The following is a 15,001-nucleotide window of genomic DNA, read 5'->3' as shown; positions in this document are numbered from 1 at the left end:
TCTCTTCCCTGTTGTCTCCTAACGTGCTAAAAACCTGAATGCCATGAAATTGAAAAGCCTAAAACATGGCTGTAGTGGTCATCACAGTTCAGATGAAGGAGCTGGGTATTCATTCCTGACCTCCAAACTCAGATTTTCGTTCTTTTTCTTTTTTTCTTTTTTTTGGTGGTCTGGGCTATACTCTCAGACCTATTTTATATTTTATTTGGAAACAGGGTCTCACTAAGTAGCTGAGGCTGGCTTTGAACCCTTGCGATCCTCCTGTCGCAGCCTCCCAAGCGCGGGGGTGACAAGCATGCGCCACCATGCCTGGCTTCAGATTTTCTGGTGGCCAGATGCGCACCAGTCCAGCCAGCTCCTGCTACCTGACCCCCACCCCACTTTACATTGGCTGTTGCAGTGCAGCAGGCCGCCCTCCTGCCTCCTCCAAAGGTCCGCCGTGACCTTCGCGTGACCTTCGTGGCTTGCTCTGGGTCACTTGCCCTTCCCAGTCTTCATTGTTCATTGATGTTGCTAACCCGGCTCGGAGCCGGTGTGCATTCATCAGCACGTTAATCTTTCCAGTTGGATTTGATTTCTCTGTACACACGGTCTTGACTCTCCCCCCCCTGCCCTTTTAGGACGTGACCTGACCAGTGAGGGGAAGGCTGGTTCGGAGGTGCTCAGCTGTGCGATTTCCCCTCCCCGTGCTGGGACCGAACCCACGGCCTTCTCGTGCTGAGCGCGTGCTCTGCCGCTGAGCTACACTCTTCCCCACAGCTTGTTGCTTGCTGGACCTCGGGTGACCCCAGGGGAACCGGCACTGAGCTGCAGCCCAAGCCGCCTTTTTTTTTTTAGTTCCAGTCTTGCTTAGTTGTCCACACTGGCCTTGAACTTGCAGGCCCCCCCTTGGCCTCCAGCCTCCTTCCGGTGTGGCAGCTCCCACTGCCTTCCAGTGCGTTTCCCCACCAAGCAGCCCTCAGGTCCACCCTGTAGTCAGAGCGGATTCTTTGCAGTCCGGGAACCCTAAAAAGCGACCCCTTGAACAAATGCGCTGGTGCCGTGTGGCGGTTTGTGGAAAATCACAACTGTGTCTCCCCACAGAAACTCGCCATGTCCATCCTCAAGATCCACGCCAGAGAGATCTTCGACTCCCGTGGGAACCCCACTGTTGAGGTCGATCTCTATACCTCCAAAGGTACGTGCCGTCTCGCTTCCCATGGGCCTGTGTGTGCCCGTGTAAAAGCCGCCTCCAGCCGGGCGTGGGGGCACACGCTTGTAACCCCAGTGAGGGCTCTCAGCAACTTAATGAGACCGTTTGCAAATAAAATATAAAATAGGTCTGGGAGTATAGCCTGGAGGTAGAAAGCCCCTGGGTTTTACACACACACACACACACACACACACACACACACACACATAATAATAATGATGATAATAATAGGGCTGGGGGTGTAGCTCAGAGGTAGAATGCTCCTGGGTTCCATCCCCGGTACCCAAAAAGAAGAAGGAATAAAAGAATCAAAAACAGGGCCGTGAGTCCTGGTCTCACAGCTTCGTGGTATTTAAAACAGGAGGAGCGCTGGCTCCCAGGGCGGCCAGGAACTTAGGCGAAGCCTTGAGACCTCCTTCCCATCCCCAGGCGGCACAGCCAGCTGTTACCAGATACGCAGGGGATAGGGCAGCTCTTGTCTTGTGTCTGGAGATCCCGCAGTCAGGGACAGGGTTACTCTTGGGCTCTGGGACAGTCCAGAGGCTCTTAAGTCCCTCTAGGAAGAGTTTCCCCATGGGGAAACAAAACAAAAAAATAAAACCCAAAACAATGCGGACTTTTTTTTTTTCAATACTGGGGATTGGACCCAGGGACATTCTACCTCCCTCCAAGCTATACTCTCAGCCCTATTTTTTATTTATTAAATTAAGATTTTTTGTGTGTGTGGTACTGGGGGGTGGAACTCAGGGACATTCTACCTCTGGGCTACACACCCAGCCCTATTTTATAATTTCTTTGGAAACAGGGTCTTACTGAGTTGCATGGGCCCTAACTCAGTAGCTGAGCCTGTCCACGAACCCCGACCCTCCTGTCTCAGCCTCCCAAATGTTGGGATTGCCGGTGGGCATGGGCGCAGTGGGAGTAGAGCCTCTTTCATTTCCAGAAGAAGGCTGGTGCCCTGTATCCGCGGGTCACCTGCTGCACGGCCCAGCGGTTTCCTTCATGGGCATGCTGGGCGCGGCTGGAGAAGCAGCCTCAGGCAGAGTCCCTGAGCAGAGGAGCTCAGCAGAGCTCACCAGACCTGCCGGCAGAGCTGAGTCACGCCTGTGACTCACAGGCCTGCCACAGCAACAGCCCTTCCCTTCCCGCCCCCTGCCCCGCCTGCTTCCCGGAACAGAAGGAGCCTGAGTCTTCCAAGGAAAAGGGGCTTCATCCACGAAGGCCTCTGAGCTCTGCCTGCACCATTCGCTGCCTTGGGCACGCGGGTTTCTTCTGGGCCTGGGTCTTAAACGGCGAAGACCAGCGCTTCTCTGGGAGACTGCGATGGCCTTTCATTTATGAGATGGGCTAGTCAGTGGGTGGAAATTTCCATTTGCAAACCTAAATGACTTTAACCAAAAGGAAAAGGAGCTGGGCATGGTGGCCTGCCCTTAGGGAGGCTGAGACGGGAGGATCACAGGCTTGTGGCCAACCTCAGCAACTTAGGGAGGCCATCTGAATTTAGGGACACTCTTTCAAAATAAAGAATAAAAAATAGGACTGGAGGTGTAGCTTGGAGGTAGAATGCCCCTGGGTTTAATCTCCACTGCCACCTCAAAAACAATAAAGACCCAAGCTGGGCATGGTGGCGCACACTTGTAATTCCAGCATTTGGGAGGCTGAGACAGGAGGATTGCGGTTCACGGACAGCCTCAGCTACTTAGTGAGGCCCTGTTTCAAATTAAAGAATAAAAAATATTTAAAGAATATTTAAAGAATAAAAAATAGGAATATCCATTCCTAGTACCACAAAAATAAAATACGTAAATAACCCCAAATATAGAGGATTTTTGGAAATATGACATTGTCTTTGAAACACTTTATATATATTTTTTATTTATTATTATTGTCTTTTGGTGGTACTGGGGGTGGAACCCAGAGGCTTTCTGCCTCCGGGCTATACTCCCAGACCTATTTTTGGAAACAGGGTCTCACTAAGTTGCTGAGAGCCTCACCAAGTAGCTGAGGCTGGCTTCGAACCCGTGCGATCCTCCTGTCTCAGCCTCCCAAGCGCAGGGATTACAAGCGTGCACCACCATGCCCGGCTCTGAAACACTTAAAAATGATTAAATGTTTTATGTTTCTATAGCTTTTGGTTTTATCACTTAAACTTTTATTTTTTTGGTGCTGGGATTGAGCCCGGGGCACTCTGTCTCTGCACTGCACCCCCAGCCCCTTTTGGTTTTTATTTTGAAGCTGTCTCACTAAGCTGCTGTGCCTGTCCTTGAGCCCCTGATCCTCCTGTCTCAGCTTCCCAAGTACTGGGATTACGGGCATGGGCCATCACGCCTGGCTGGTGGGTTTTAAACTAGGGACTCCTTTGCAGTGGGTCTGCACTGGAGAATTATAAAATGTAAAGTACTGGAAGACCGGGCCACTTGAGCTGCCCTGTCGGTAGAAAGGCGTGACGGTGTTTCTCGTGACAGATGGCGGTGTGGGGGGGGCAGCTTGGGCTTCTACTTTCGCTGCTTCTCAACAATTGTCCTCTTCCAGGTCTCTTCCGAGCCGCCGTGCCCAGCGGGGCCTCCACTGGCATCTACGAGGCCCTAGAGCTCAGAGACAATGACAAGACTCGCTTCCTGGGGAAGGGTAAGGCGTCTCTCCCCCCCCCCCCCCCCCAGATCCCTGCTCCTGGGTGTGGGCCTGACAGATGGGTTCGTGCCGCCCGTGGGCGAGCCCGGGAGCGGGCAGGAGCTCTAGCGCTCCTTCCCGTTGCAGTTTGTGTCCAATCTGGGAGATGCGCCCCTTCCTGGCTAGGCCACGGAGCCCGAGCGTGAGGAGAGAGCTGTGACTTAACACCAGAGACCAGTCTCTCCTCCCCCAGAGCATCTGGGCCTTCGGGGACCCCTGGCCCTCCCGGCTCGAGAGTCGAGGGGGGGTCTAGTGAGACCCTCCATCCACCAGAGCCTAGACGGGCAGCGCGGGCAGGTTTTTGTGGACTGACGGGCAGCCAGCCTCTGCACACTGTGTGCAGATGGCTTGTCGGCCTTTCTGGAGATAGGACCTGTGGTCAGGGTAGACCATGCCTTCTTGACAGAAGGGCCGGAGCGGGTGGTTCTTTGGGGGGAAGGCAGAGAACCTTACTCGATCATCAACAGATGTGTAGCACATCTGTAGTGCTAGCAGCTTCAGGACAGAGTCTCAGGAAGCCCCGGGGAAGGGGGCAGGAACAGGGGGAGGCTTGTAGGAAGGCCACGCGTCCCACGCACCTGTCACATTTGTCTACACACACACGCTGCCCTCATTGAGTGGCCTGCACAGCACCTTCTCCGGTCCCTCGCGGTGGGCACTGCCACCGACTCTCCTGCCCTCGCTCCCCTCGTCTCCCTCACAGCCTCTTCTCATCTCTTCTCCCTTCTCTGTCCCTTCTGCCCACCTCCGCCGGGCAGGCGTCTCCAGGCCCGTTAAGTATGTTAATGAGTTCCTGGCTCCGGCCCTGTGCACGCAGGTAACAGGCTCTAGTTCACAGCGTTTCCTGTGCATGGACTGCAAACTAACCTGCCTCAGATAATTCCCAACTGGTTGTTCCTCGTGTGGCTTGCGGCCCTCAGGCCTAGGCGAGGGCAGGGCGCTCAGCCGGGCTACAAAGGCCGGCTGCAGGGGAGCCGGGTGGGATCGTGGGGCCTGCCAGGAGGTCTTTGGGCCCTGGGCGTCCAGCAGTTCTCCAGCCAGCGGTGCCGCTCACGCCGGCACCCGGCAACTCGTGTCAGTAATTTGATTTGATTGTTCCTTCCAGGTGTCTCAAAGGCTGTTGAGCACATCAATAAATCTATTGCACCTGCCCTGGTTAGCAAGGTAGGACCTGCTTCCCGGTAACTAAAGCATATCAGGGCCGCCGGGGCGAGGCCCAGGGCCTTTTCTGGGTTCACGAGGGCTTGCTCTGAGAGCTGTAGGTGCCAGGGGCGACCGTTGTGCATGAGAGCCTGCACGCAGGACCCAGTCTAACCTGCCCCTTCCTGCGCCCCTCGGTGTGGTGCCTGCAGTCGGACCGAGTGACAAGGGGGTGCCTGAGCCCTTGGTATTTTTCCCTGCAACACTGGGGCCTTACATGTACTAGGCGGTGAGGCCGCTGAGCCACAGCCCCAGATTTTAAGGTGCAGAGCACGTGTGTGTTTGTGTGGTAATGGCGATTGGACCCGGGGACATTCTACCCCTGATCTCTACCCCAGCCCTGTTTTTTGTTTTTGTTTTTTAAAATTTAAAACAGGGTCATACTGAATTATGGAAAACCTCACTGTAAGTTGCTGAGGCTGTCCTTGAACCTGTGATCCTCCTGTCTCAGCCTGAGGCCCTCCCCAACTTATTGAGACCCTGTTTCAAAAAAGAGAAAAAATAGGGCAGGGGGTATAGCTCAGAGATGGAATGTCCCTGGGTTCTGTCCCCAGAACCACAAAAAAAATATTCATTGGCTGTGCGTGGTGGCACACGCTTGTAATCCAAAAATTCATTGGAGCCAGACAGTGGCAACACACCTGAGAGTAGTCCTCGGGAGGCAGGCAGGATGGTCGCAGGTTCTCAGCCAGCCTCAGCAATTTAGTGTGGCCCTCCACAACTTAGTGAGACCTTGTTTCCAAATAAGTGAAAAGGGGCTGGAGGTATAGCTCAGAGCTAAAATGTCCCTGGATTCAATCCCCAGCACCAAAAAAATAAATCTTTCTTGTAACTTGAGTACATGAAACGTGAAAGTGGAGGGGGTTCTGCCAACCCACCGTCCTCGGTAATTGCTGCCCCCTTTACTTCGCTCCCTGGAGTCTTGCCCTCCATAGCCAGCCCCTCGCCCCCACCACGACACCCATCGCCCCAGATGCGGGCGGCTGCCTAGCGCTGCCCGGCACGCAGCCCACCCACCCAGCCTTGGCTCGCCTGGCCCGCCGCGCTGTGTATGGTGGGGCGCGACGGCTCCCTCGTCTGCCCAGCTCGCTTATTGTGGCCTGGGTGTTTTTTCACCCTCTAATTGGTCCCTGCCAGCTGAAGTTCCTCATTACCAGTCTGCTCCTCTGCTCGGTCTCCCGGGCGCTCTGCACACCTGGTTCTTTGTCCCTTCGTACCTGGCGTAGGTAGGTGCTGAGCGGGCTTCCCCTGAGAGACACTGGGCTTCTTGTGAGAACTGGCCTCGAGCCGTCCGTGGGGTGCCTGCTTGCTTTTGCCAGTATTGCCCTGTTAAAACAGTGAAGGATGCCAAACTATTAACACGCCATGATGGGATTATTCCCGTGTGTGTGCGGTTTTTGTTTTACCCTCTGGTGCAGAGGTAGAGTATCCCCATCGCCAGGCCTTTTTATTTTTTAATCAAGAAACAAGGTCTCACCAGGTGGCTGAGGCTGGTCTCAAACCTACCATTCTCCTGTCCTGGCTTCTCAAGTACTGGGTGAAGCCAGTGCTGGGTGGCGTGCACAGCGCTGTACCTGGCTGGTGTTTGGGCTTTTTGTTTGCTGCTGGGGACTGGACCAGGGGCATTCTACCTCCAAGCTATTCTCCCTCCCTCAGTCCTAGCTTTTGATTTTATTTTAGAACAGGATCTTGCTAGATTTGTCGGTCTCACTTCGCTCCTTGTTGAGGCTGTCTTTGAACCTGTGATCCTTCTGTCTCGGTCTCCCAAGTCCTAGGATTATAAGCATGTGTCATCACGCCCAGTTTGTTTTGTTTTGTTTTGTTTTGTTTTGTTTGCAGGTCTGGGGATGGAACCCTGGGGCAATCTACATCTGATCTATATCCCCCTGCCTTATATTCTTTATTTTGAAACCGGTCTCACTGAGTTGCAGAGAGTCTCACAAGTAGCTGAGGCTGTCCACAAACCACGATCCTCCAGTCTCAGCCTCCCAAATGCTGGGATTACAAGCGTGCGCCACCACGCCCGGCTCTGCTTTTTTATTCCTTATTTTGAAACAGGGCCTCACTAAGTAGCAGGGGCTGACTGCGAACCCAGATCCTCCTGTCTCAGTCTCCCAAGTACTGAGGTTACAAGTGTGCACTCTGCTGTATTTTAGTTTTTATATAAAGAACTTTATTATATAAAATCATGTATTATTGAACTATGAAATTTTTCAAGTAATGCTGATTTTTTTTTAATCTAAAATATACTGAGCCAGTTTTCAAGACACCTGTTTTATTATAGTCTCACCAAAAATATATACCAGTCAGCACATGTTTTGCTAAATAATTTTGGACGACCTGCAAACATCAAATGTTCCATCTGAGGTCAGAGATCTGTCTTTGTTGGTATTAGCCAAGAGGCAGCCACAGAGCCGCCTTTGCAGGCCCGGCTCCTCGGGAACAATGGGCCTTGTGATTTTTTTTCTTACCCATAAGAGTTGCTCCTGTTGGTAATAATGGCCTAAATGTAGCAGGTGCCAGCCAAGTCTATCTTGTGTATGATGCGACCTTGGGCTCCCAAGGTGGACAAGAGCCTCTATTGGCCAAAAGAAATGGCCTGATAACACTAAATAAGTGTCTTCCCTCGTTTATGATTTTTTATGGGTCTGGGGGTGGAACCCAGGGGCATTCGACCTCCAAGCTACACCCCCAGCCCTATTTTTTTATTCTTTATTTTGAAACAGGGCCTCACTAAGTAGCTGAGGCTGTCCTCGAACCGCGATCCTCCGGTCTCAGCCTCCCAAATGCTGGGGTTACGAGCGCACACCACTACACCTGGCTTCCTCATTTACTCTTGTTCTTACCCCTACCCTATTGTGCATGTGTGCGAGTGTGCAGGCACATGCATGTACATATACACACGTATCCTCTAAAGGTTTAACTCCAGCCCCTTTTCTGCCCATAAAACAGGCATAGAAGCTGGCATGATGGCAGATGCCTGTAATCCTAGGACAGGCAGATGGCAGGTGTGAGGCCAGCCTGAGCACCTTAATGACAGACACCCTGTTTTAAAATAGATAGATCTAGGGTTGTAGTTCAGAGGTCAAATTCCCCTGCGTTCAGTCTCCAGTACCCCGCACACAAACTGTTTTTAATGAAACATAGAACATGGGATCGATTTGACTTCACACGGTTCCAAAGTTTGACACATTTCCTGGCGGGGGGGCAAAGGTCATGTGGGCGGCAGTGCCCGTCCCCCAGCCTCACCTGCCCCCCGCCCCCCTCCCCGCAGAAGCTGAACGTCGTGGAGCAGGAGAAGATCGACAAGCTGATGATCGAGATGGACGGAACCGAAAATAAATGTAAGTGTCCTCAGGGGACCCGTCGCTGGGGGAGGCGGGGTCTCCTGGAACCACGGAAAGCCAGGCGTGGCGGCGCACACTTAGAGCCCGGCGAGGCGGGGCTGGGTGAAGCTCGGGTAGAATGGCCCCTAAGCTCAGTTCCTGGTACCAGGAAAAAGAAGTCTTGTGAGAAGGAACTAGATGATCTGTAACGAGGAACCCTCAACAGAGACAGCCTGGCCCTCCGTTACCTTGCTTTGCCATAAGAATTCACCTATCTCAGGAGTAGGACACCCCTGGGTTCAAATTCCAGTGCCCCAAAAAAAAAAAAAAAAATTCACGCCGAGGTGAAGTGGCCGAAGCAGGGCCCGCTCCGAGCGCTGGCAGGAGGCTGGTGAGTCCGCGGCGCCTTCACGTTACTTCTTCTGTTGTAGCTAAGTTTGGTGCGAATGCCATCCTGGGGGTGTCCCTTGCTGTCTGCAAAGCCGGCGCCGTGGAGAAGGGGGTGCCCCTGTACCGCCACATCGCTGACTTGGCTGGCAACCCCGAGGTCATCCTGCCGGTCCCGGTGAGCGGCTCGGGTTCCTGGGCCAGTGGGCAGGCGGCCAGCTCTCCTGGCTGGGATTTCTTAAGCACGTGGTGCCGGTCAGGTGGATGGATGGGAGGGGTTCTGAAGGCTTAACTTAGGGCCTGCTGCCTCCTGTCCTTTATCTGAGCCTGGGCTGGGAGGGCAGCAGCACTGAGCGCAAGCCCATGTAGCAGCCATGCTTCGACGGTAAATGTCGCTGCTCGCAGGAGACCGGGCGCCGGGCGCAGTGCCGCATGCCTGTACTCCCAGTCCTTGGGAGGCTGAGGCGGGAGAATCGAAGGTGTGAGGCAGCCTCAGCAACTTAGCGAGACTGTCAAAATAAAAAGGCCTAGAGGTGTGAGGAGGTGGAGCATCCCTGGGTTCAGTCCCCAGTACCAAGAGAGGAGGCCTCGGGTGCGTCCCGCGGCCGCCCTGGACGGCACCGCCATGCCTCCCTCTGCCCCCAGGCTTTCAACGTGATCAATGGTGGCTCCCACGCCGGCAACAAGCTGGCCATGCAGGAGTTCATGATCCTCCCCGTGGGCGCGGCCAGCTTCAGGGAGGCCATGCGCATCGGCGCCGAGGTCTACCACACCCTGAAGAACGTGATCAAGGAGAAGTACGGCAAGGACGCCACCAACGTGGGCGACGAGGGCGGCTTCGCCCCTAACATCCTGGAGAACAAGGAAGGTCAGCGCCACCCTGCGGCGGGCTTGCTGCGCGTGGAGCTGCCTTTAAACCGCAGCAGGGAATTTCCTTCTTGCTTTGACTCGAGCGGACTGCTGAGTTATCGCAGCTGGCTGCAGGCTCGGTCCCTTCTCCTCCTCACCCAGCACTGGGGAAGGTTTGAGATCAGATCTACACAGAAATACAATGTGCCACCAGCGTTATTAAAATATACACTGCGCTGGGCGTGGTGGCGCACGCTTGTAATCCCCGCGCTTGGGAGGCGGAGACAGGAGGATCGCGCAGGTTCGAAGCCAGCCGCGCTGGCTTAAGAGACCCTGTTTCCAAATAAAAATATAAAAATAGGTCTGGGAGTGTAGCCCGGAGGTAGAAGGGTTTCCAGGCCTGGTGTGGTGGTACATGCCTGTAATTCCAGGACTTGGGAGGCAGAGCCGCCTGGCCATGGTGCTGGCCCTCGATCTTCCCTCTGGGATCCCAGCCTCAGCTTTTTTTTTTTTTTTTTTTTTTTTTTTTTTTTTTTTTTTGGCAGGTCTGGGGGTGGAAACTCTGAGCTACACCCCCTGCCCAATTTTTTCATTCTTTATTTTGAAACCAGGTCTAAGTTGCGAAGGGCCTCACTAAGTAGCTGAGGCTGTCCGTGAACCGCGATTCTCCAGTCTCAGCCTCCCAAATGCTGGGATTACAAGCGTGCGCCACCACGCCCGGCTAGCCTCAGCTCTATTTAAAGCCATTCTTGGACAACTGGCACCAGCTCATCCCTGTCACTGTCTTGGCACTAAATTCACAATCATTTGTCTATGAGAAAGGACACCATCAGCTAGGAACAACAAGAGTTGTTTACTTAGTGATGCCCCAGGGACCTGGCCAATGCTTTCTTGCTCCAGAGCAGGAAAGAGTGACTGCCCCCTCAGAGCCTGCAGCCCGGGCCAGAGCCGCCTCCGCCGCCTCCATGCGGTCCCCGCGCGGCAGCTGCCCAAGGGCAGGCCTGCCCGTCCACCTGCCCCCACACTTGCCCCTCTCTCTCTGCAGCCCTGGAGCTGCTGAAGAACGCCATCGAGAAGGCTGGCTACACGGACAAGATCGTCATCGGCATGGACGTGGCCGCCTCCGAGTTCTACAGATCCGGGAAGTACGACCTGGACTTCAAGTCCCCCGACGACGCCAGCAGGTACATCACGCCCGACCAGCTGGCCGACCTGTACAAGTCCTTCATCAAGAACTACCCAGGTGAGTGCCGGGGCGGGGCCTGCTGTGGGGGCGCACATCGTGAGCAGCCACAGTGCAGGACCCCGAACACTGGACGGACCCCCACAGGGAGGCCCCGACAGCCACAGCTGGCCTCCGGTGAACTGGGCCCTGCCCTGCTGTGGCGCCACCGGAGAGGGCTGTCGCTGCGTTTGACAGGGGAGGAAACTGAGGCACCGCTGGCCTAGCAACATGCCCAAGGGCACTAGGGGTTTAGGCCTGAAGGCTGCTCAGAGCTCGTGCACTTAACCATACCTACGTCCAGGTATTCATGCCTGGGGTGGCTTTGTGTATGTAACTATACAACTACTGAACTGAGCTACACCCCCAGCCCTATTTTTTATTTTGAAACAGGGTCTCACTAAGTTTTTTTGTTTGTTGGTTGGTTTTTTGTTTTGTTTTGGGTTTTTTTGGTGATACTGGGGTTCCTGGAAGCCCTTCTGCCTCTGGGCTACACTACCAGACCTATTTTATACTTTTTATTTGGAAACAGGGTCTCTTAAGCCAGCGAGGCTGGCTCAGAACCAGCGCGATCCTCCTGTCTCCGCATCCCAAGCAGGGGATTGCAAGCGTGGCCACCGCGCCCGGCTCCTTTTTTTGTTTTTTGCTTTGAAATAATGTCTCAGTAAGTTGCTGAGGCTGACCTTGCGATCTTGTATCTCAGCTTCCTACATACTGGAATTACAGATGTTCTCTTCATGCATTTTGTTTATTTATTTATTTGTTTTTTTTATTTTTGGTGGTACTGGGGTTCCTTGAAGCCCTTCTACCTCTGGTCTACACTCCCAGACCTATTTTTATATTTTTATTTGGAAACAGGGTCTCCTAAGCCAGCATGCGCAGCTGGCTTCGAACCTGAACGATCCTCCTCCCAAGCGCGGGGATTACAAGCGTGCGCCACCACGCCCGGCCTCTTCATGCATTTTAAATTTTTTATTTATTTATGGTGCTGGGGATTGAACCTAGAATCATTTTTCCCCCATGCTACACTGTCAGCCCCTTTTATTACTATTATTTATTTATTTTTTTAGAAACAGTCTCAGCCAGGCATGATGGCATACATTTGTAATCCCCGCGCGTGGGAGGCTGAGACAGGAGGATCGCACAGGTTCGAAGCCAGCCTCAGCTACTGAGTGAGGCTCTCAGCAACTTAGTGAGACCCTGTTTCCAAATAAAGTATAAAATAGGTCTGGGAGTATAGCCCGGAGGTAGAAAAGCCCCTGGATTCCACCCCAAGTAACACACACACACACACACACACACACACACACACACACACACACACAGAGCCAGGCATGGTGACGCACACTTGTAATCCCAGCATTCGGGAGGCTGAGACTGGAGGATCGCGGTTCCTATACAGCCTCAGCTACTACGTAGGCCCTTTGCAATTCAGTGAGACCCTGTTTAAAAATAAAAAACAGGGCTGGGGATGTAGCTTGGAGGTAGAATGCCCCTGGGTTCCATCCCCAGTACAGCAAGGAAAAGAAAAAGAAACCGTCTTGCTAAGTTGCCAGGGACAGCCCCACTACTTGCTGAGGCTGGCTTCAAACCTGCGATCGCCTGTCTCAGCCTCCCAAGCGCTGGGATTGCAGGCCTGTATGGGAACCCGGGGCCTCGTGTGCGCGAGGCAAGCGCTGTACCACTGGGCTGCACGCACGCCTCCTTGTACACCTGAGCCACGGCTTGCTGCTTATTCTCACTGGCCTTCAATTCAAACCGCCTGGGCAGCTAGGTGATGCCTGCTCGGAGCTGCAGGTGGCGGCAGTCTCCAGGAGCTAAGGCCCGGCTCTCTTTCTCCCCTCAGTGGTGTCCATCGAGGACCCCTTTGACCAGGACGACTGGGAGGCGTGGCAGAAGTTCACCAGCACCGCTGGCATCCAGGTGGTGGGCGACGATCTCACGGTCACCAACCCCAAGCGCATCGCCAAGGCCGCGAGCGAGAAGTCCTGCAACTGCCTCCTGCTCAAAGTCAACCAGATCGGCTCGGTGACCGAGTCCCTGCAGGCGTGAGTGCTGCCCAGCCCTCGGGGCTTGAGCCCAGCTGGCCCGCCTCTGGCTGCTCCCCGGCCTTGCCGTGGCCGCAGGGGCTGGGTGCCGGGCAGAGGTGGCCTGGGGCTGCCCTGTGACCTCATTCTACACGGAGAGCCAGACTCAGCGGGCAGATGCTGTGAAGGCTCCGTCAGAGGCTGGACCTCTGCACGGGCGGGTGGGAAGCCTTAGCTCCCGCTGCGGGTGGCCCGGGAGGTGGCAGGACACGGGGTCACGTCGTGCCCTGGTGTGTCCTGGCTTCCAGGTGCAAGCTGGCCCAGTCCAATGGCTGGGGCGTCATGGTGTCCCATCGCTCCGGGGAGACAGAGGATACCTTCATTGCTGACCTGGTGGTGGGGCTCTGCACTGGGCAGGTGAGATCTCGGCTCCCTGGAGGGCCCCCTCTGCTTCCCCCCCCCCCCCCCCCCGGGAGCCCTTCTCGTGTCCGCCCTGCTCCTCCGCTCGCCCACGGGGACTGGGTGTCCACGGCGAGCTGACGCAGCCTTTCCTTCCTCCAGATCAAGACGGGCGCGCCCTGCCGATCGGAGCGCCTGGCCAAGTACAACCAGCTCCTCAGGTACAGGGCGCCTGGGGTGGGGGTATGCGGGAGTGTGCACTTTTATAAGTTGTAGGAAGAGGGGCAGCCATTTCATAAGTTTTCCCATATTATCCTTCAAGACTTTACCCTGATCCGGGCATGGCAGCCCATGCTTGGAATCTCAGCATGTGGGAGGCTGAGACATGAGGCTCGCAGTTCGCAGACAAGCCTCGGCTACTTAGTGAGGCCCTTTGCAACTCAGATCCTGCTTCAAAATGAGAAATAAGAAATAGGGCTGGGGGTGTAGCTTGGAGGTAGAATGCCCCTGGGTTCCATCCCATTACCAAAAAAAAGGTAGCTTGAAGCCCGGCATGGTGGCTCATGCCTGTAATCTCAGTACCTGGGAGGCTGAGACAGGAGGATTGCAGGTTCTCCGATAGCCTCAGCTAGTGAGCCCTTATTTCCAAATAAAAAATGGCTGGGGTGGTGTTGCTTGGGTAAAATGCCTCTGGGTTCAATTCCCCAGTTTCTCCCCCCCCCAAAAAAAAAAAAACTAGATTGGCATCCCTGGCATTCTACTGTGCACTTGAGGAATTAGTGGAGGGGGGGCTGTCAGTGGACAAGGGAGGGTACTGGAGAAGAGGGAAGTGGGTGTTCCTCAATTCCCGGCATCTCAGGAGCACTAGCTTAGAGGGTTCAAGAATACATTGGAGGAAACGGGGCATGGTGGCGCAAGCCTTTAATCGCAGTTCCTGGGAGGCTGAGACAGGAGGATCCCAGGTTTGCGGCCAGCCTCAGCTACTTAGCGAGGCCCTCTGCAACTCTGTGAGACCCTGTTTAAAAATAAAGAATAAAAAATAGGGCAGGGGGTGCTCCTTGGCTCCATCCCCAGTACACAAAACGTAGCAATAATAGTAAGTTGGAGAAGCCCGGGGTGTGGGTCCCGGCTTCCTGGGGGGAGCAGCAGCGCTGTGCCTTGACGGTCAGAGGCTGGGAGAGCTTCTGTGCTGCACCGTGATTTGACTTGGCCTTTCTCCTTCTCTCTATCTTCGTGGTTTCCAAGAATCGAGGAGGAGCTGGGCAGCAAGGCGAGGTTTGCGGGCCGGAACTTCAGAAACCCCCTGGCTAAGTGAGCCGCGGGCCGTTAGACCCTGCCTGCTGCCAGCCTGCGCCGTAGCTAGCTCCCTCCCCCGCCATGCCTCTTTCGGCCTGCAGAGCTCGGCCCGGCCACTGCTCCTCCCCCGGGCCTCTCCAGCGAGTGTCCGGAGCCATGTGTCCCTCCAGTGTCATTTCTGAGGTAGCCTCCAGCAGTGGTCTTGTGTGAAAAATAAAAGCCTTGGTGACCACGAGAACCCTGTGCTCCGGTGTGCAGACCAGCGCCCCCGACTTTGTGTCTGCTGTTCTGGGGCCCTGGGTGGGGGCAAGCCTAGGAGGCCAGGGAGAAGGACCCGAGGTAGAGGGAGCTGGGCGGGCGGGCGGACAGCAGGGGCTCTGAGCACACGTGTTCCCAGTGATCTGGAGGTGCCTGGGCACACGGCCAAACGCCT

The 15,001-nt window shown here is 54.8% G+C and overlaps 1 protein-coding gene across 1 annotated transcript; it reads left to right on the top strand.

Annotated features, from left to right (window-relative positions):
* The first annotated feature begins 1,013 nt into the window (after positions 1 to 1,013).
* Positions 1,014 to 14,800, top strand: ENO1 (enolase 1). Its single transcript, XM_080691728.1, has 11 exons — positions 1,014 to 1,177; positions 3,725 to 3,820; positions 4,968 to 5,026; positions 8,337 to 8,406; positions 8,820 to 8,953; positions 9,421 to 9,643; positions 10,670 to 10,867; positions 12,693 to 12,894; positions 13,182 to 13,290; positions 13,435 to 13,493; positions 14,518 to 14,800. The coding sequence occupies exons 1-11, from the start codon at positions 1,093 to 1,095 to the stop codon at positions 14,585 to 14,587; spliced, it is 1,305 nt and encodes a 434-aa protein (XP_080547854.1). The 5' UTR covers positions 1,014 to 1,092; the 3' UTR covers positions 14,588 to 14,800.
* The last annotated feature ends 201 nt before the right edge of the window (positions 14,801 to 15,001 follow it).

This window comes from Muscardinus avellanarius (assembly GCF_963383645.1).
Source record: "Muscardinus avellanarius genome assembly, chromosome: 3".
NCBI lineage: Eukaryota > Metazoa > Chordata > Mammalia > Rodentia > Gliridae > Muscardinus > Muscardinus avellanarius.
The sequence above is the reverse complement of the archived record's forward strand: the minus strand, read 5'-3'. Positions and strand labels throughout refer to the sequence as shown.

Bases quoted from the DNA above. Each gene is read 5' to 3' on its own strand.
- ENO1 (XM_080691728.1), top strand. From the start codon at position 1,093: ATGTCCATCCTCAAGATCCACGCCAGAGAGATCTTCGACTCCCGTGGG. The intron at 10,868-12,692 runs GTGAGTGCCGGG...TTCTCCCCTCAG, and splicing joins CTTCATCAAGAACTACCCAG to TGGTGTCCATCGAGGACCCC. The intron at 12,895-13,181 runs GTGAGTGCTGCC...CCTGGCTTCCAG, and splicing joins GTGACCGAGTCCCTGCAGGC to GTGCAAGCTGGCCCAGTCCA.